This window comes from Helicoverpa zea, chromosome 5, assembly GCF_022581195.2.
Source record: "Helicoverpa zea isolate HzStark_Cry1AcR chromosome 5, ilHelZeax1.1, whole genome shotgun sequence".
NCBI lineage: Eukaryota > Metazoa > Arthropoda > Insecta > Lepidoptera > Noctuidae > Helicoverpa > Helicoverpa zea.
The window spans coordinates 926,722-948,957 of NC_061456.1; the positions used below are offsets into that span (position 1 = coordinate 926,722).

The following is a 22,236-nucleotide window of genomic DNA, read 5'->3' on the forward strand; positions in this document are numbered from 1 at the left end:
TCGGTGTCTAATGGATGTACCTAAGTTTATTTCCCCAACGACTTCTGGGCCGATGCTCCTAAGACTAGTTTTTTTTTGCTTTTCAGTGTTTTTGGAAGTTTTTTTATCGTAAAAAGTTTTTTTTTTTTGGCTTTTCAGTGACAAGCACAGTTGTCACTATCCGCATAAGTGGAAAGTTCTTATCAATACCAATAATATAAGCCCAAACACGAGGCAGTACACATATTCAGTTGTCCAGTTCCCTCGCCCTTCTCTGGTCTCCATCATCAAGTCAGCTTCAAACCTTCACTGTTGCATATTGTTATAAGACGTACACCTTATAGTCAAGTTTTTATCCTGCGCATGCCTACAACTTTCAAAAGTTGCCCTGGATTTCTCAGGGTTTCCATCATCAGATCCTGACCTGATGATTATGGGACCATCTGTGAGGTATACCCTATCAAAACAAAAAATAATGTAATAAAATAGTTCATAAATAGTCCTATGAACGATGTTTTCATAACAGCGCCTGAACAATTTTTAAAGCATTTTTTTCGTATGAAGGTGTAAAAAAAATGAATTGGAGAGTATGCCATATTTTTTTAAACATTTTTATCTTTTTTTTGAGATACGTCACATTGTTATAGGACGTGGGGCAATTTTGATCCGTCTTCTTTGATATCATTATAAAACTGCCACTAACATAATTATTATTCATAATTCCAGAGTATAATGTCGAAACAAAGCTGTAAGAGTAATTAAAATCTCAAGAGACTTTTCAGAATAAAAATGTAATAGAAGCAAATTTAATAAAAATGTTGGTTTATCTTAATGAAGTCGCCGTCTGAGTAAACTACCCAATTAGTTACAAAGCGAGTCTCTTCGAGTCAAGTTGTTTTAATTAGATTAATACCCACCGCAGCGGGAATCACGAAACACTAGTCTCCGCTCTGAGAGTGGACAATTTTAAATTCTAAGGCCGTATATCATTTCTTCCCCAACAAATCGTCCAATAAATCCTGGTTCGTCAGATTCGCGTCACCAAGTAAATTTGTCTTAGATTCCCGTGAGCCCCTTCTACCAGAGATTGACCGCTTCCTACCAACAGGAATAACATCAGTAAACACTTGGTCAGTCAACATCTTAAAGTTATTATTCAGTTCATTTAAAGCTGACTCTGGTATTTCTCCATTTGCATTCACAAATTCATTTATTTTATCAACGGCTTCCAACTGTTGAACTAGTTTGTCGCTCTCGAATCTCGATTGGTTGAAACATTTCATGTGTTTGTCAATAACTTTGCTGCTTTTCTCTATATCTTGGATGATATCTTTGCAGTATTTCTCTATTGGTTTGCCAGCAATTTTACGTTCTAAGGCACTAGCTTCACGTTTGAATTTCATTTCTACTTCTCCTTCGTGTATGGCCACTGTTGTGGTAGAATCTTCAATGGCAGATTTTTCGAAAAAGGACACATTAGAATTTCTTCTTCCTCTAGATTTTGGACGTTCTAGTTCTTCATTTTCCTCTTGTTCTTCAATAGATTCTTCTGTTGACTTTCTCCTTAGTGCACTAGGTTTCCTAGAAGGAGTCTCATCGCTTTTAATTTTATTCATTAGTTCTGTTTTCATTGCTTCCATTTTCATATGTAATTCATCTGGTGAAGTTCTCAAGTCATCGTCGTCGAATATTGCGAGATCTGCCATTCCGTCTTGTACAGTTTTAGCTAACTCCATAACTTCATCGGAGCCTTTAGAATTTTTTCTTGCTCCAGGAGTGGGAGTGGATCGAGATATAGTGGAGTTGGATCTACTTCTGGCGTACCGGGAGCGAGGTTCGGTGGATGATGAAGTCTCTTCATCGTGAGATAGCGCACTGCTCAGGCTACGAGAGTTCTCACACAGTTTCGCCATTATATTTTGCTCGATCTGAAAACTCCAATAGTAAAATATTGACTCTGAAAAGCATATTTATTTGTGTTTGCTCTAGGAAGACTACAAATAAACCCTTTTTCAAATATACTTTGTTTTGGTTATCTTATTATAAATAACTTGGGCAAGAAACTCATATTTCAAATTGGCTCACAAAACAATTCAGGAAAAGTACAGAGGGTACAATATGTTGACATATAACAATAGTGCCCTCGGAACAAAGGGTTCTCCTGAGAAATAAATGTATGCAAACATTTTGGCACGCGTTCGTAAATTGGAGCAGACAGAATTTGTCACAGTAATCTGAATACAAACAAAAATCTGGCCTGAAATAGCACATTTTGTTTTAGACTTTTGTAATTTAGACATTTACGCTATTGCCACTACGAGAAATGTTATCTAGATTGATCTCTTGTTGTAATCAGTGTCTATACCAGCCAAATAATATGCAAAATTCTTATCCATCAGTAAAACGAAAGATTTATGTAACACTGCTAACAACTCAAGCAATTTTTACGACAGCGCTTTGTTCATACATATACACAATTTTATGTGAATGTATTCTTTTTATTTCACGATATTTATATAGGTTCGGAGATATCACGGCAGGCTTAACAATTACGTGAAGTAAAGTACCATCCACTAAAGAAAATGCCTCTATGCAGAATTTATCACACCAGTAGTTTATTTAAATCAGGAAAATGATGTTCTAACTTACCATAATTCTGTCGTCTCTCGCTCGTGTAGTGCTTGTGTCAGTTTCAGATCTAGCCTTGTTTGTTGATTGTTTAGATATGCTCGTCCCAGATGACGTCTTGACGGGGGATTTGAGGGTTCTACTCGCTGCTGTGCTTAGCATTTTCTCTTTCATCTAGAACAAATGTGAACCAAATTAAAGTAAACTATTTAACCAGTGCGATCGTAAGGCCTCGATTCCCAGAATCGACTCTTATTCCAAAAGCTATCAAGTTTTTTTTTTCAATTAAGGAAAACCCCAAAGTCTACGCCTGCCAGATTCCAGGAACTGTGAGTGATTTGTACCGACAGACAAAAGACAAAATGTGGGCCGTATTATACACCTCCAACTAACCTTTCAGTGAAAAGACTATTGTTGTTATAATAAAAAAGTTCTCGGTAGATATAACAGAATGATGTGGCATTGTCGAGACATTAAAGACGTTTCCAAGACCCGCTAATCCGAATACACCGAAGCCGTGAATTGAAATTTGCACAAAAGAAGAATAGCCTTTAGAATCATTTTGTGTAATGAAAAACAGATATAAACCAAACAGAAAATGGAACGTTGATTAGGAAAACATTAATGAGTGATTCTGAAAAGAATAAAAAGAGGAATTAGTGAAGAATTCAGGAAACTGATAAGGAAAAATCGGTATCGGATATCAGGAAATGCGACAGAAAAAGAATACGACGAAATGTGACAGTACATTAATTTATACTTTGAAACCCGGAAACAAATGAATAAGGGACAGTTTTTCAATCATATTTTCTACAAAATTATTCAAACTGTTATAATTTTTTATTTTTTTGGGAGACTATCCCCAAAAAATCTCTCCTTAGTATATACGTAGGAATATACTGTAAAACAAACTTCTAGAACTCAATGAACAAATTCGTTTTATCATTTTGTTTTATGCCCCAATAAGTTTGCCTTACACTGGTTATGCTTACTGGAGAAAGACATTTAAATGGTTGATGTACGTACTTCTCAGTGAACAGGCCTCCGATATTTTCAAAGGCTCGAACAATTACGCCACTTCATTGTATACAAATTGAAGGGGAATTTATTTTATGGTTACAGACAAGTCATTTTAAATTGTTATTAAAATTAAAGTGTTTTTATAGTTAAATTCCCATTACTTATTGTAAAAAATATTATATTCATTTAAATCGAAAATTATTTGCAATTTAAGTATTTGCTGCCGGTCGGTTGGCTTCACCCTCGTCCCGAACTATCTCCAGTATTCGACCCCTATCCAATTTAAAATTATGGTTTAAACAAAATATTTTCAACGGGACAGCGGCAACTTACTTTAAAGCCTAACAAACAATCACATCAGCAATTATAAATATTCCTTTACCCTTTGGAAAAATTTAATTACTAACCTCAATAATAGTAGTAAGTTTATCAGCATTATTGATAGCCAGGTCCAGATCATGTCTCGTGTCCTTATGCTTATTGATTTCCGTCTGCAGCTGATGTCTAAAGTTCTTCGCTTCGAGAGCTATGCGACGTTGTAGCATCGTGATCGTCTCATTCTGTTGCTGAACTTTAGAACTTAGGTCCGTTACTTGGGCTTGGAGTTTTTCACGTTCTAGTAGATTTCTAGAATAATTACATGAAAGAGAAAAACTTTTTGATGCAAAAAGTTCTATATTTGGTGACACTTACATCGAGAGAACTTTCAGATTGAAACAGTTTTTTTTTACATAATATTACCACTACAATTTGAGCGGACATTTGATGAAATCTGCCACGGTCTCTTGTGCAATGTGCAATGCCGCATGACAAAGCTCAAGTTGCTGTCTTATTCAGACCCTTAACACCTAAATTCTTCAACAGCTCCTGAACTCCTTACCTGTCTTTACTCAGCTCCAACAAATGCTGATGTTCATCCTTCAACTGCTGCAGCTGCATGTCTCTCTCCTTCAACTTGGCTGTGACTTCCTTGAACTGCTGCTTCAACTGTTTATACCTCGATTGCTGTATCCTCATTTCTTCATTGTGCGAGTTTAGTACCGTTGGCAGTTCAGCGTTCGAATTTTCATACCTAGATTTTGAAGAAACATTTTAAATTGCCTATTTATATTAAAAAAAAAAACAGTTACACTTAGTTCACAGATTAGTTGTGTACCTTTGTAATGCTATTTCTTGTTTCTTCTGAATGGCACGTAATACTCTGTTCTCGTTGCTCAGTTCCTGCAAATATTGTTAGAAGAAAGTGTTGGTATGAAAACAGGTTTCTCTCACTAGGTACCCTTAAAGGTCTTAATAGTTAAGTAAAGAGCATACCTGCAAATGATAGTGCGCATCAGACAACTGATTCTGCAGCTGTTTCACCCGATGCGTCTTGGCGGACAGAACTCGCTGTGTCACATATCTGTCCCCAGCCTTACTCAGGGAAGTGTTGGACGCGTCCATAGTGAGAGGGTTGATGCGTTTGCGCTTGTTCAGTAAGTTCAGCCGAGAGTTACTGCTGTATACACTCTCTAGGGATTCCTTTCTGGAATTCGGAAAAATAATTTTACAGTCACAAAACTACTAACATCGGATTTGCAGCACAAAGAAAAGCTCTTATTTTTGGAAACCCGCTTTGAAGACAACAGAAATAAATTTGCTTCTAAACAGGTGCCAAGCGGCCACTGGTTGAAAAATGCAAATGCATCATGTTTTCCAATGCTCGTTTGAACTACGACTGAACACTTTCAAAGGAAAAAAATCCTCAAGTTATTATTTTTTATGACAAGCAACAAATGATGAATATGGAATCTTTTCGTGTATCAAAGACGTCATTGAGCCGAATAGCATTGAAGGAATCTATAACTGTGCCTACTTTTGTATTTCAATTCAAGGATGCCCCTTTGTGAAGTACAACAAAGGCTGGGTTATTATCCTATGACGTGCAAAACTTTTGCGTAGACTGTCTACTTATTTAGTTCAAGAATTTTAGGCCCGTATTTTAGAACTTCATGATATAGTACCTATGTAGGTACTTATATCTATTTAAAACTTGAATCAACTTATCAAATTGTTTAACTTAAATCTTTTTGCGGAGATATGATATTCTGTGCCTGATGGGGTTTATTTTCTTTACTCTTGGAATTCGTGTCGTGTTACCTAAACTGAACCTCTTTTGTGTAAGTAAGTACCTATTTGGTGCATACTTACATGTTTCCTATGTGTTGCCCCAAAACTTTTTCATAATTTTCTATTGTATCAAAGCCTATTCGTCAACACCCTGTCTAGCCAGTCACTACCTCATTCACTATTACTTATCATAGTCACACTACGATACTTATCTAGTACCTAATCTATTTACCTAGTTATTCTACGATTTCGTAGAAAGATTATGATATTAATTAATGTTTTGTAGGGGTAGGTAAGTACTGATTGAAAATAAAAATGGATTCCGTAAAAAAGATAGATATAAGTTAAACAATCGCCGTTGGCCTTTTAGCCTAGCTAATTTCTAAATCATATGCCGCACTTTTATCTACACCACATCATCATCTACATAAGGTTATCCAAGCATATGAATTGATACTAGCAGACTTAAGTATAGGTCTAATTGACTTGTAGGTAAGGATTTTTTAGTCAATGTATTCGCGAGCTGCAGCGTTGTTCAAATATGCATAGGCATTGAGAATTCAGTCAATCAAATATTAATAATATGAACTTCATTTTGGTCACAAATGACAAAAGTACTGCAAATAAAACCTAAACTTAGCTAGCATTCGACGCTACAATCTATGTAGGTAGGTACTTATAAGAACTACGTTTGTTTTCTGTAAGTATACAGAAAATTCACGACCCTTCTAGACCAGTCGGGTAAAAGATTTTGACAAAACAAGTTACCTTTGGTCTTTACGTTTATCTTCCGGGATCAAACTCAACACTGACATTCTTTGTCTTCACATACAAAACACCATTTTGTACAAAATAAGCGCTCGAAAAGCGAGCAAAAGATATTTTTTGCTGAAAATAACCCAAACGACAGTTGTATGTTGTTACGTCCGTTGCTATGGTTACCGATAACATGTCAATCGATTGATTCGAAATTCGTATTGATACTGGCAGGTTGCGACACTTGCGACATGAGGTTCATAATATCTATGATGCATATTATGTCGATGACTCGTATGTGTGTTAAATGAGGTGCAATATGAGGTCAAGTGAGGTGGCGTAATATGTTTCTAAAAGTCGCAGATTTAGCAAGGCATTTGTTTTTCCTTACTATGAGATTCTATTGGGACCCGAGTCTGTCATTCTTTTCATCATCATCATCTCAGCCATAGGACGTCCACTGCTGAACATAGGCCTCCCCCTTAGATCTCCACAGATACCTGTTGGAGGCCACATGAATCCAGCGTCTTCCGGCGACCTACATCCTTTTGGTGAAGAACTTTAAACAAAAATTTATAAATTGGCACCCAACTGGGCTCAGTATTACTATAGTCAGTAGAATCATAGAATTACGCAACGTCAAGCTCAAATATTATCTTTACCGTCGAGTAAGTTATAAACAAAAACTAAAGTCACAATCAAGTCAACTGTACTTGCGCCGTTAAACGTCAATAAATTAAATCAATCAAACAAAAAATCTATCAATAACGAGGTATATGTTTATTAAAGTTAAAAATAAAACAAGTAATATGTAACCAAAATAATATACTTATTTAACAAGTTACTGTACATCGTATCAACTGTATTATTTACATAAACATTTCACAATATTCTCAACATTTATTCATTTTTCATCTTATGCCATTTGCCTGCAGATTTTAACGTCACAAAAATTATCTGAAACGTAAAGGGAAGCCTTATTGGCTATTTTTTATCGATATCGATTGTTCGAGAGTACGTCACTTTTATCGATTAAAATTATCGATATAATCTTCGAGTATTGATCAAGAGGACCGTGAGTAAATTGACGAATTTTCTTATGTCAGAATCGTCAAATTACTTCGGCTTATTTTACCATCGAATTTAACAACGTAGTAAAATAACAATACAAATCTGTTTCTATTTTGGTTACTTTAGAAACAACATTTGAATACAAAATAAATATAATTATAAAAAAACTCACTTTACATGTCAAATTACTGAATTATATATTTTTTTCAATTTTAGAGGACTTTTAATTGTTTCTACATTTTAATCCTGTTTTATACATTTTTAGTTTATTTGACATTTGAATAGTCCATTTGACATGTAAAACAACATAGTGCCACAGCGTGTTTTGTGCTGTCACAGTTGACAGCTGTCAGTTTTCAAGCAATGATACTATTGGTTGTTCTGACTAACAGCAACTATCAACTGCATCAAAAAACAGTGTGTCTCTATTATTCTATTATCTATAAATCAATAAGAATAGTGACATTGAGGTTCAAAGCAATTTTAAACATTTTACAGACATTTCAGGCACTTTTCACTACCCATATCCAGGCTTTATCACATACTTACAATGAAAGCGCCTCAATGCGAAATTAACTCCTCCCCCATTTTGAAATGTCATCAACAATGACAGAAATCAAATAATTTCTCACTGACAATTATGTTGAAAAAGAGGTAGTGATAATACAAGCTTCAACATAAGGTAGTTTAACGTATAATAATAACATATACTATAGGAGACTGTTTTAAGCGTCAAGATAGTTTGAGACAATATTTTTGTGTATGTAACACAAAAATATTGTCTCAAACTGTCTTGAAGACATCATACTAAAAATAAATTTGGTATTGATTAATCAGTATTCATTAGAACACTAAACTTATTGCGTCGATGAATACAATTTTTTGGAGTTGTATCCTAAAAAAAAGTTTGTCATAATGGACTGAGTGGTATTGAACGGTAAAGAAACGATACAATTTAAAAGAAATTCAACAAGCGTGTAGTATTCTTCTAGAATTCAGAATTTTATTTATGCCTCGAAAACCATACACTTGGATCAAGCTCGCTTTTTGTTCAATTTCTCAAATGACTCAGTCCACACACAACCTTTAACAAAAAAAAAAAACAAGTATCTATACTCATAAATTATACTACCTACCAACATCGTGGCATAGGTACTCCATTCCAAAAATGTTTATCTATTGGACTAGTGTATGTTCACTTGGGTACTGCGGAGACTCCCCTGGGTGGTGGAAGAGGTTCGTTGTCCTGCTTCTGCTTGGCCCACAGCCTGCTGTAGAGCGACTGCGGGTTGGCGAGGAGCTGGGTATGTGTTCCTCGCTCGGTGATGGCTCCTCGTTCTAACACGAGTATCTCGTCGGCGTCGGCCACCGTGGATAAACGGTGGGCAATGCAGATTGAGGTTCGGCCTACTGTGGCTGCTTTTAGGGCTTGGAGGATCGCCTGTGGGGAAGGAATATGGTTATTTTCATATTAAATAACAAGTATCCTAATAACAGTGGACGCCGTAGAAGCCATATATTGTGTTTGGGATCGGATGACGTTAACCGTCAATAAATACAGTACTGCATTTAATGTAGAGTCTTCAATCGTTGATTGCTTTGTTATATACAGGTATGCTTAAAATTGACTATTTTTTTCTTTTGAGAGTAGCATGAATATTTAGATATTTATTTAACTTAAATTACACAACCTGTAAAAATTATGTTAATTTTTTTTTACGTGAAAATTTAATAAAATCCCTCTATACTTCAGGGCAAACAATCTACATAATATCTATATCATATGTTTCAATGGTATACGTACATGTTCGGTGAGCGAGTCGAGGCTGGAGGTGGCCTCGTCGAACACGATGATGGGCGAGTCCTTCAGTATCGCCCGCGCTATCGCCACGCGCTGCTTCTCGCCGCCCGACAGCTTCAGTCCGCGCTCGCCTACTTGTGTCTCGTAGCCCTGGGAGGATTATAAATTATTACTGTCATTGTATATTCTTTAATATCAAGTTCTTTAAAAAAATATATGCACTGTGTAAACAGCAATAAGAAATGGCATAACACAATTGAGAACAAAAGTACTGTTTAATTCTACGAGAGCCATCTCAATTCGGATGCGAAGTAATGCCATGTAACATGGTTCAATGCAAAAATGACACACGGAAACAGACATAGACAGGGATAGATAATTCATGCCTTGGAGTAAGGAAAGATGAGTGGAGATGCCATAATGCAAGCACCTTCTTCTAGATTCGTACCGTGAGCATGACCAAAACGATGAGTTACAACTAACAATGAAGCATTCGGATTCTTTGAAACGCCTATAACGTGTAAGTATTACAATAAATAAACAGGTTCCAAAGAAGACGCATAAAGACGAAGACAGTAACATTCCTCCTTCCCCGCACACCCGCATTTTGGCACTCTTCTCTTAGGAGAGTTTTCTATGGTTTATGCTATCCAATATTACCACAAGTACAATACATACCTTAGGCCAGGTCTGCACGGCGTCGTGCAGCTCGGCCATCTTGCTGGCGTGGTACACCTTGTCCTGCGGCTGCTTCAGGTCGCCGTAGTGCAGGTTGTGGAAGATCGTGTCGTGGAATAGAACGCAGTCCTGCAACATTTTGCGAGTGGTGTAATTAGGAAATAATATGTACAATTGAAGCCTCTTCATGTTCTTCATGTTTAGGTCAGGTTCCAAGGTTTTGGCATGCAGGGGCTGCCTATCTAACCTTCTCTAACTAGTTGCTCGGACAACCCTTATTTATAACCTACTGCTAAGATTGGTTGTCAGATTTTCTGGGTTCTAACTACCCATACAACATGTTCAAATAACATTCTTCTGCAGAGATCTAGGATTCATTAGAGTAAACTTTTAAATTAACACAAAAAATAAGTACTTTTTGAAAATCACCTTCCATTTTTCAAGCTATTTCAACATTCTCTCCTACTTATTTGTAACCATAATTACCACAGTTTAATACCATTACGTTAAAAAATATATTTTACTGTCTGAAATAGTAGAATGAACACAAATATATTCCAGTTATAATGCTATACTGACTTGTGGTACAACAGCGATAGCTTTCCTGAGCGAGGAGAGGTCGACGTCGCGGATGTTCTGTCCGGCTATCTTGATAGTGCCCGACTGCGGCTCGAAGAAACGGAACAGCAGGCGGACCATCGTGGATTTACTGGTAAGGATTATACGTTATATTAGTGTCATGTTTTATTATTATATAGTCATAAGGATTTATCGGATACTGATATAATGAAGAGAATATTATTTTTTTATTTGTTTGTACCCTGAAGGTTCAGAAGCTACTGCATCGACCTGACGAATTGTATCATTGTACGGAAGTTACATTATTCTCTAGCGTGCCTGCATCGGAGGAGGTGATGACATCCCATTCCCATTCCCTCTCGCTCCGGACCATGGCTTGAACCAGGGTCTATATAGGTCTATTGAAAAGTACGCGGTGATCTGTTACAAATCTCCGCGTACGAAGTCGGGGGGCGACGGCTAGTATATTTGATATCTGTACATATTTCGGGCCTGCTCGAAGAGATTTCTTTAGGATTAAGCAGTGCCTTTGTACTTGGTTGTACTATTTTACTTCTTATCTCATAAATTGTTAAATACATAAATAAATATTTTTTTAATTCCAGTGTACTCAACATATTTACATGAAACTTCAAACATGACATAATTATCTCACCCGCTACCAGATCCGCCAACAATGCCTATCTTCTTCCCGGCAGGTATGCTGAATGTCAGACTGTTGAAGATGGGTTTGCCGTTGATGTACTTGAAGCTGACGTCTTTGAATTCTATCGTCGCTGTCTTAGGGTCGACTTTCAAAGGTGGGGCTTTGTCTTTTTCCTGAGAATATTCCAAAAAAAAGAAAACTTAAATTCGGAAAAGTTATTTTAGAGTGAAGCCCCATATTCATGGCAAAGTTGTGTTTATAAACAAAGTAGTATCAACACGTTGAGTGGTTGGCATCACTGTGGCTCGAGTCATGTTGCTGTTCAACCACAATGAAAAGTAGGCTTAATACGTATTGTTCTGACCCAAATGAAATTACACTAAAGTCAGAAGGATAAATATAAGAGATTTTTTATAAAATAAACTGTGCCTTTGTACTGTTTGATCTATTTTTGTTCTTGTCTGTGTTCTGGGTGTGTAACTGTTTACATAAACTATTAAATAAATATAAAAATAATAAATAGTAGATTACCTTGATTTAATTAAACTTTTCTAAGTTTGCATGTACTTTCTAAGTATATCTTGGACACTAATGGCTGATAAAAAGGTGAAGGAAAACATCTTGAGGAAACCTGGACTATTAAGTCTGATGCTACGTTCACACGCGCGCGTTCAACTCTACATGTAACGAGCACATTCACGTTCACGAGCGTGTGAATGGTACGCCCGAGCCCGTGAACGCGCCTGTGAACGTGAATGCCGCGAATCGGGCAAGTGTCGGTTTTTTGGCAAAGTTCAAAGGATGAATGTGCGGGCGCCCGGCGACTGTTTACACGCGCTCGGGCAGTCAGTCTCTCCTGCGCTTTCGCGACCAGTAGATCTTCATTCAACGTTGCTAGGAAAGTCGCTACGATCGGAGATTACTACATGGCGGAATGGTCAACGTCGTTCATCATTTTGCTTCTTTACCAATAAAAATAATTTAAGCCAAAGGAAATGGCAGCAACAACACCGAGATCCTCGCTGCTCGCCATATTGCACTGACTGACACGACGGCGTGCGTGTGAACAGCTTGAATGTCCAAGCAAGCGCAAGCGCGTCTCACCGTAGCATCATATCATCAACACGCGTCTCTTATACATGGTGATGACCGCTCAATCCTTCTCCGTGTGAGAGTAGGCCTGTGCCCAGCAGTAGGACGATAGAAAGGCTGTAAAGTAACGGTACCTTGATCCTGGACTGCACAGTCATGAGCGTGAACATGGTCTGCATGTCGATGAGGGCCTGCCGCACCTCGCGGTACACGGAGCCGAGGAAGCCCAGCGGGATGGACAGCTGGAACAGCAGACCGTTCACCATCACCAGGTCACCCACCGTCATCGTGCCTGGAAGAGAGAAATTATTATGATTATAGTTCAGTTTGAGCGGGAAATAGTTCCCTCAGAAGGTAGGTACAACCACGAAGGAACAGCTGTCTACCTGCTTATATCGCTTCAATATTAGGTTTAAACTATTTCGAACAAAATTATCTAGACTTAGCACGCTAGCCAGTTCTTTTCAAAAAAATAAAAAATCTTATATATAAAAATGAATTGTTGTTCGTTAGTCTTACTAAAATTCGAGAATGGCTGAACCGATTTGGCTAATTTTAGTTTTAAAATGTTTGTAGAGGGCCAGGGAAGGTTTAAACGATAACGAAGTTCGCGGGATCAGCTGGTATTCAATACAAATTCTGTACATTGTAAGTAGCGGTAGCATAGTGGACCACTTCTCGCATATGAGTGTGGGTTACCCTTCTGTTCAGGCTAATACCAATAAAACTTTTCTAAATATATCTTGAACACTAATGACAAATTAGAAATGAAGGTTCTCAAGAAAAGCTGAAATCACCCATCCACATTGATTAAACGTGATGATTAACTGTATATGTATAAACCTATGTATAATACCTTGTGCGATCTCATTGGCCGCCATGATCATGATCATGCTGAGGCCGGCGCTGAAGATGGCGTGCTGGCCGAAGTTCAGCGCGGCGAGGGAGGACGCGGTCTTCAGGGAAGCTTCCTCGTACTTCTTCAGGCTCACGTCGTATTTCTCTAGTTCATACTTCTCGTTGTTGAAGTACTGGAACCGAAAGAGGTAATTAAGTTTGTAAAATTGCTTTGTTTAGTAACGACTTTTTTCTTTACCGCATCAAAAAGTATTACCATGGTTATTTGCCTACCACGGCCGTCATCCGAGCGCCATGATCCAGCCGTCGTCGTCCCATGTTTCGAGTAGTTCGGCGTGACCGCTAGAACTAGGCACGGTTTTATGACGGGCCGATGTCCCAGCTATACAAGACACGGAACTGTTCTTGTCCACACACTACCGTGTTTTGTCGAAGCTCTAGAACTGAGCCACCGATGTATCGGCGCGGCGGACACACAATCGCCGTCACGTCATTTTAAACTCAGCCTGAAATAATCTCCTTCTCGGTGACGGTCTGCTGACGGCGGCGGTTGACAAAAGGCGTAAGCCCGAGTGACATAGGTTTTTTTTTTTTGTCAGGGAATGGGAAGTTCTCGGAAGACAGTTTTGAATACGCTCCTACTTGTAATATTACCTTAACAGTCTCGTAGTTGATGAGCGAGTCGATGGCCTTGTTCCCCGCGTCGTTCTCGGCCTTGTTCATGTAGACGCGGAACTTGGTCCGCCACTGCGTGATGGCCAACGTGAACGCCGCGTACACGCCCACGCAGCCCCATGCCAGACCTGGAAGGACACACTCACTACATCATATGTCAATGCATACACTATTAGCAGGAAATCATCATCGTCATCATCAGCATCACCATCGTCATCAAATCCTCATCATCATCAAAATCTTCATCGTCATCAAAATCGTCATCATCACCATAATTATCATCATCCTTCTCCGTATAAGAGGAGACCTGTGCCCAGCAGTGGGACGATAAAAAGACTGATTACTCTTGAAACTCCTTGAAAAGTTCTCCCGAGCAGCGAGTGAACCCGCAAAACGTAGCTAGTTTTATAAAATAAAAGTAGTATTACCAGTAAAAGCTATTCCTCCTTTGAGGCCGAGTATGGTGGAGACGAGCGCCAACTCGAATATCGTGGGCACGATGTTGAACACCATCGCCGACAGCACGAAGTTTATGGCGCGGGAACCGCGGTCTATCGTCTGTGAGGATTACAACAAACAAATAGAATACAGATTAATTGATGTACTCAAAGAAAAAGCTAATATCTGGGGCATGTTCTTATTAGGGCATGCAATTTCGGTAAAACAAAAATTACCGGTAAAAATTCGGTAATAAAAATATTTTTGTAATTTTTTTAAAATGTGATATTATAACAATAAGATTGGGTAGTCTTAAAGCAAAAACTAAATAAATATGCAAAGTATAAGGTGGTAAACGTTTTTTGTGTCGTGGGCCGTAACAAAAAACATGTCAGTACCATCCGTACGCGATGTCGCCGACAAAATGCAAGAGAAACGGCTGCGATGGTACGGACATGTAAAAAGGAGTGACACCTGAGGACATCGGCAGTGTGAATGTGATACTCAATCTCAATATACCCGGTCAAAGGCGCAAAGGCAGGCCGAAACCGTGGTGGTTGAGTGTCGTAATGAATGACAAGAAAATCTGCGAACTCGAAGAGGAAGATGTCTATTCAGGAGGATAGAGCGAAGTGGAAGAAGGAAGATACGAAGTGGAAGGAGCCGACCCCGTCACAAGACGGGATAAACGCTATAATACCGTAAAAAATTTTTTTTTCATTGAAGGGAAAGCCCTTTTTTATGGTAAATCATCAAATGACAGACTCTTTCTGTCTAAAACCCATGTTTTTTAGTAGGCGTTTTATGGACCAGGGTAGCGGTAACTCTTTCGAACAATCCCGCGGCCCCGGCAGGCCTTGGCCCTGCTGGGCCCCACTGGGTTTGCTGACATTTCCCTGAGGATCCCGTGGAACAACGCGCGCCGCTGACACGGGTCTGTTGTCTATGCAGACGGTGGAACGATGAGCCACTCGAACTCACCGCCCACAGACCGACGCCTACGGTGGCCGGGAGTCGTCTCTCGACCCTTGGCGCCCGTGGTGTCTTCCTGGTCCACTACAGCGGCTGGGATGAGAGGTGCTACTCGCAGTCGCTCCGCCGTCTCCTTCTCGAGCATGAGTGCTTCGCAGAAGGGGCGACGGCTTCCCATTCCCTCTAGCTCCGGACCATGGCTTGAACCAGGGAAGGACGCGAAAGGTCGCCGCTGCCTATTGCCTCGACGACAACACGGCGGTACCCTTCCCAGGCAGTGCACACCTGGACTGTGTGCTCCACCGTGTCCTCAGAGCTGTCCGCATGGTGGTGAAGTAAAAGCCCTTGCTCAGTAAGGTCATAGAGTAGGTAAAATAAGCATTAGCTACATTTGTACCTAGTATGAGCTGACAGCTATGAGGAAAAACAGAATAACTGAATGAATACAATTTGTTTAGATTTTATAAATTAAGATGAGAAAGAAGATTTGTATCTAACCTAGAGATAGTTAAGGACACACAAGTTTACTTTTCTAAAAAACAGCAACTATAACACTCTTACAATACGTAATGTATGCAACATTACATTATATTCAAGCTACATAACAAAGATTTGACGTTAAATGAACAATTGCTATATTTTATCAGAAAAACGTAAAAACCGGTAAATTATCGGTTTCATATTATTTTTACCGGTAATTTAAAACCCGCAAAAATGGGCGATTTACCGGTAAAAACGAAACCGGTTAACCGGTATTGCATGCCCTAGTTCTTATATTGTAAAGTTGTTGTAGCGTGTAGGCACAATACTCCTACTTAATCTTAGGCACATTAGGTTAAGTCACTATAAGTTAGTTAAGTTCAATGGAGCCAGTCGTTCAATAAACGTCAAACACACCCTTATCGGCAAACTGTGTACAATAAAATTGTAAATCTGAAGAGTTTGCTTTTGTGTTAGTCTGCCTACTTGAACGCTTGGTCTCAGGGAATTGGACCGATTTCAATGTTAGTCTATTTGTCGAGGAAAGCTAATAACTACTTTAAAATCAGGCAGTTCCCAGCAGGTCACGCAGTTAAAATTGCTTTCGAAGCCAGCTATTTTTCAACTAACTCACAGATAGGGACTTACAACATTACATAGTGAAATTAGAACAACCATACCTTAGACAGAGCCCCCGTCTGTCTCCCAAGATGGAAGCTCAGATCCAGATTGTGCAGATGTATGAAGACATTACAGGCCAGCTTCCTGATGGAATGCTGAGCCACCTTCGCGAACACCGCGTTACGCAGCTCGTTGAAACCAGCCGCAGTTGCTCGGGCTATGCCGTCTGGAATGAATAAGAGGAAAAATTACTTTTCTGAAGTTTGTCTCACACACTCCAGCTTATTGGAAAAATTATTGGGAAACTAGACAATTCCCAGGTAGTATGGGGGGGGTGTAGTAGTAGTACTCCCCTGATATACTTTCTTATGTACTTCCCTTATGTACTTCCTTATATACTTCCTTATGTTCTCCCCTTATATACTTTCGTATGTTCTCCCCTTATATACTTTCGTATGTACTCCCCTTATATACTTGCTTATTTACTCCCCTTATGTACTTTCTTATGTACTCCTTTTATGTAATTCCTTATATACTCCCCTTATGTACTTTCTTATCTATTTCTTTATATTCTTCATTATGTACTCCCCTTAAGTACTTTCTTTATATATTTCCTTATGTACTTCCTTATATTGTTATTCCTTCGTCCGGGTACGGGAATAAGATCCCCCGGAAAGCGAGGTACAACCGCTAGAAACAGCTTATATTTAATAGGTAAATAACTGATATCATTATAATAATTACTTGCCTAGCCTTTACTTAAGCTATGTTAACTTAGGTACTTCCCATTCCCAACTGATCACCCACAAAAGAGGAAGGGTAGGGATGGCATCGGGTCTCGCCAGGTATTATAGGTAAGTACCAAATATACAAATTAGTGCAACTGCTTTAGTCAAAATATAGTCAGTTGTTAAACCTTCTTTCACTAGGATATCATATCATGTTTGAATATTTTATTTCCATAATTAGCATCCACCCGCGGCTTCGCCCGCATCGAGTTAGGTTATATCGCGTTTCCATGAGAACTCTTCAAAAGTCCGGGATAAAAACTATCCTATGTTCTTTTTCAAGGTCAACTCTATCTCTGTACCAAATTTTATTAAAATCAGTTCAGTGGTTTAGACGTGAAAGTGTAACAGACAGACAGACAGAGTTACTTTCGCATTTATAATATTATACCCACATCCAATCAACAACGAGAAGGCCGTAGTGCCCGCAGCTTGAGGAACCGTCGCCATTCCCAACAACGCATCGCCGGCAGGACTCACAGCCACCGAGTTCACTTCATCCACTGCATACTTGAATAGGAACGGAACTGTCACGTTCATCAATTTCGCGCCAAATAGGAGTGACAGAGATAGCATCACGCGGTTTCTGATCACCTCATTGTCCTGTAATTTGGAAAGCATAGGGATTGAATTGTGGAATGAAAGCCATTCAGAGATAGAAATTGGACGAATAATGAAACAAACTATGCTAGTATAACTTTTTTGCAAATGATTGAATAATACAGAATGGAGCGCAGACTAATAGAACAAAAATGATCAACACCCTTTTTCAACTCTCTGCATAGATTACTATATCAATGGACTTAACTTAAGGATTATTCATTTTAACTCAATGAATAATGAACATAAAAAATATTAGGAGACCATGAACTCGGGAACTTGATAAGTAGAATGTAGTGTCTGCAGATAAAATGCATCATCATAACAGTGATAACAACATTTGATAACAATTTATCTGTTTAAAAATCCTTAGTCATTGTATTGTGAACTGCTTACTGGAGAAATTCCGATAGCTTATGAATAGTCAATATTTGGTAGTCCATCATCCTCCGAGCCTTTTCCCAATCATGTTGGGGTCGGCTTCCAGTCTAAGCGAATTCAGCTGAGTACCAGTGCTTTACAAGAAGCGACTGCCTATCTGACCTCTTCAACCCAGTTACCCGGGCAACCCGATACCCCTTGGTTAGACTGGTGTCAGACTTACTGGCTTCTGACTACCCGTAACGACTGCCAAGGATGTTCAATGACAGCCGGGACCTACAGTTTAACGTGTCATCCGAAACACAGTCCATGGTGTCTAAGATATACTTAGAAAGTACATACAAACTTAGAAAAGTTGCATTGGGACTTGCCTGACCTGGGACCGAACCCGCACCCTCATACTTGAGAGGTTGGTCCTTTACCCGCTAGGCCACCACGACTTTCAATATTTGGTAGTATTTTCTTTAATTTATTCAGAAATATTCAAGGCCAAGAAGACATTAAACAGCTGCTCCATATATCCACCTCATAATAAAAACATATAAAATCTTACCTGAGGCCATACATATTCCAGCATACCGCGGATCATATCCACTCCGGAGACTGGCTTAGCATCCCCCAGGTTTATATCTTCACGAGACAAAACAGAGGCACCTGGGTGAAAGCAGTCTCTTTTTTGGATACCTAAGGAGGGGAGAATATAATCAGGATGTTTTCTAGGATATACGTAGGGTTACGTAACAGGATAGGTTACAAGCGGGCAGGATACATGCGGGTGAAAGGACATGAAAGGTAAACAAAGAGCTGCGTTCCAACCAAGTATTAGTAACAAAAAGTACACAAAAATAACAGTAGCAGGTAAAACATTGCTAAGCTAATTCAATGTTTGTGCATGAGCTACACACTACAAAGTATGAAACGTAGCATATAAGTATTGATGCACGGTTTTATTTTACAGCATGAAAGAAATTGCTGAAAGCATTCCATTTTGTGAATTCATAATAAAAGAAATGGACATGGAGAGAAATAATATTCAGAGATAACAGAATATAAAACTAGGGAAGTTTCTAGTTCTGTATATATACAAGTAATTAAGCTAAAAGTATACAATAAAGTGATAATGGAGTGTAGGTACTAGAGATAAGAACTCTTAATTACAGTTCAAATTTTGATGTAACAAAGGTCATATTTTTTTGGGAATTTTACAATATGATGATTACAAAAATAAGTTCAGGCCTCTAGCGTGACAATGAATAAAATTCATGTAAATATACACATTATCTACTGTAGAAACATATTGTTCAGATATTTTTTTATTCAGTAGCTAAATTGAGTAACTTATTATCTTCTTGCATAAAGGAGATGGCCAAAAAAAAACCCAGAGTCGACAGAAACTTCGTATGTATGGTTGGATTCAGTATAATGTGTAGATTACAAAAAGTATTTCATATCATCCAAAAACCATGGGGTTCTCTTTTTACAAGGTTTTTTCCAAAAAGATTTTAGTACATAAAAAAGCCTTAACTTTTCTGTTTGCAGTTCATTAAAAGTTGCGCATAGGGTAAAAACTTTACACTCAGGTGTACATATGTCTGTTATTATAGCACTATACACGAGTGATGGTTTAGAGCTGACCTGATGATGGAGAAGAGAGAAGGTCAAGGGAACTCGGCAATGGTAAATATTAACTACCTCGTGTTTGGGCTTATATTATTCGCATTGACGAGAACTTTTCACTAATGTGAATAGTGATTAAAAGATAAAAAAAAAACTTTTTTTTTACTTTTAAGTTTTTTTTTTCTTAACCTTTGCCAGTTCAGAAGTTTACACATAACAGGGAAACCTCTTCAAGTAGGTAAGGTCGGTACTTAGTCGTAGGTATCTGGAATGGTTCATGTCAATAGTGCAATGGGTGGGGGTCAAAACTCAAACTCAAGACCTTTTGATTACCAGGCAAACTCTGTAACTATGGTGATGTTACTCTTCGCATGTATAACGTTAGTATACCATGTTCTTTATGGTCCTTTATGCAAATAAACTTTAAAATCGACATAAATTCAACATAACCTATTTTTGTGAAAATATGATATAGCTCCTATACCCCATGGATTACAGACTGGATTTTTTGGCACCATAAAAGGTCTATCATAATGAACCCATTGGTGCCCATTTCGTTGCTGTCGATTCTGGGTTTTTTTATTATGAAAATTTGGCCATCTCCTTAATTTGTTGTCCATCGCATCCAAATGATTGTAAGAATTACAATTTTAATGACAACAGTTTCTTTAAGCTTTTTGGCCATTGGATAGATTCTTGAGATTCATTTCATTTCATTGAAAAAAATCTTCAATTAATTGTGTAGTAAACAGTCTAAGATATTATTATACAATTCTATTTATCTTCACTATCAAATACAATTACAAGTTAATGTTTACTACGTGAGTTCATTTTAATGCTTATCATTCAAGTATGCTTAATGTTTGTAACTTGTGATTAAATTAGCACTCCATACAAGGTCATTACCAAAATATTATGTAACTTTTGCTCTTCCTTAAACTTGCACATATCAAAATACATTTTATTCAGCATTTAATATATTAAAATTAAGTCCGAGTATTATGGAAATTGCTTTATTTTGCTTACCAACAGGTATTTTCCCCTTTTTTGGTTTGTTTGCCAAAACAGCTGCCAACACATTTTTCGCCGTGTCCGACCCACCAGCGGGGTTCGGGCCTGTCGTAGAATAATGCTACAACCGAAAGAGAATGCATTTGACACTGTTTCTTTATAAAAATACTAATAAAACAACGAAAAATGTAACCGTATAAAATTGGTATGTTTCACTCGTGATATGTACCCTGTAGTGGCTCGCGGCGGCACATTGTTGACAGAATAAGTTGAACTGCGGATTGTTTACGATAACTGATGGTGTACTGTTTAAAGTTTTCGCGAATTTAACATGATGTCGAATTAATTTGCTCAAATGCTTGTTTGACAGCAGTGCGGCCGCCATGGTGGCAAAGTGACAACTCAGACAACTCTAGAAGAATTGACATTTTGACAATGACAATCCGATTGACACACGACAGCAGTAGGCGGGAAGATAAATATGTTGCCATTTGTAACACAAACTTAAAAAATACGTTCTTCTTACAAAAGTATAATAAATTATATTGTATTAAATACATTAATTATATTGAACACATTAACTAACTTACCCAATTATTAAAACCTTACCAAATACTTTAATAAATACACCCATCTATAACTACTTTGTTATGAGGGATTTAAATAAAAGTGGCTACGGTAAAAAGTAAACATACATTCTTTAATGAATCTCCACTAACGTAACGTTCTAACGTGAATCTTCAGCACTTCGCCCGCTATCATAATATTAACTTACAATAATATTATGGAATCGATATCGGAAACGCGTAAGCGTGAGTCCTACTAGGTACAATAAATGGTTCAGTATAAAAACAAAAGGACTACTAACGGCCTTGTAGACCTGGACAAAAAGGCATGCCACAGGCTTAGGTGAAATTGTAGCTAAATCCAGTTAATAGTTTTAGTGTTTATTTTATAAGTCCGAATGTACCAACCTACCTACATCATATTAGATGGTATCATAAGTATTTATATAGGTACATTCCACCCTCGGAAAGAACTGTTTTTTTTTATTTAAGCAAAGAAACCCACTTCAATTAAGAAACTGTTTCTTGATTGAAGGGGTTTCCTTTGCTTATATTATTTCATTTATAATATTTCGTTAACTTCTTTCCTAAGAAAGTAGTTAAGTATGTACATACGGTTCATAACAGTAAGTATGAAGTTTACTGATTGAAAAAACTGAACCCCAAATCACTAATGGCGGGTTACGTTGTCGACTCGATAAAATATCTATATGCAATAGTCTTCCGCATCCGCGTAATACCCTTTGATCGTTAGCGTTATATTTAGACGGTGTCCTAGATTTTTGAGACATGTTATATCAGTCTATGGCCAGGTTAGTATGCTGATCTAAGGCGTCTAAATTCTGAAGTGATATTTTCAGGACTAAAGTT

The 22,236-nt window shown here is 38.1% G+C and overlaps 2 protein-coding genes across 3 annotated transcripts; both read right to left on the reverse strand.

The window, feature by feature from the left end:
- Window positions 1-659: 659 nt before the first annotated feature.
- On the reverse strand, window positions 660-6,640 carry LOC124630801 (lebercilin-like protein). Its single transcript, XM_047164813.1, has 7 exons — window positions 6,505-6,640; window positions 4,942-5,152; window positions 4,784-4,848; window positions 4,508-4,699; window positions 4,035-4,254; window positions 2,629-2,781; window positions 660-1,907 (listed from the first exon to the last, which is right to left on the reverse strand). Exons 1-7 carry the CDS (start codon window positions 6,549-6,551, stop codon window positions 966-968), a joined length of 1,830 nt encoding a protein of 609 aa, XP_047020769.1. The 5' UTR covers window positions 6,552-6,640; the 3' UTR covers window positions 660-965.
- A 660-nt stretch (window positions 6,641-7,300) lies between these two features.
- On the reverse strand, window positions 7,301-21,199 carry LOC124630444 (iron-sulfur clusters transporter ABCB7, mitochondrial). 2 transcript variants are annotated; one of them, XM_047164353.1, is made up of 14 exons: window positions 21,030-21,199; window positions 20,816-20,921; window positions 18,726-18,802; window positions 17,587-17,794; window positions 16,463-16,629; window positions 14,321-14,450; window positions 13,872-14,020; window positions 13,216-13,390; window positions 12,494-12,651; window positions 11,277-11,440; window positions 10,622-10,751; window positions 10,043-10,171; window positions 9,368-9,514; window positions 7,301-9,004 (listed from the first exon to the last, which is right to left on the reverse strand). In XM_047164353.1, exons 1-14 carry the CDS (start codon window positions 21,183-21,185, stop codon window positions 8,759-8,761), a joined length of 2,142 nt encoding a protein of 713 aa, XP_047020309.1. In that variant the 5' UTR covers window positions 21,186-21,199; the 3' UTR covers window positions 7,301-8,758. The 2 variants fall into 2 exon arrangements, with proteins under 2 accessions (XP_047020309.1, XP_047020308.1); XM_047164352.1 differs by having other exon boundaries at window positions 18,726-18,856.
- Window positions 21,200-22,236: the final 1,037 nt, after the last annotated feature.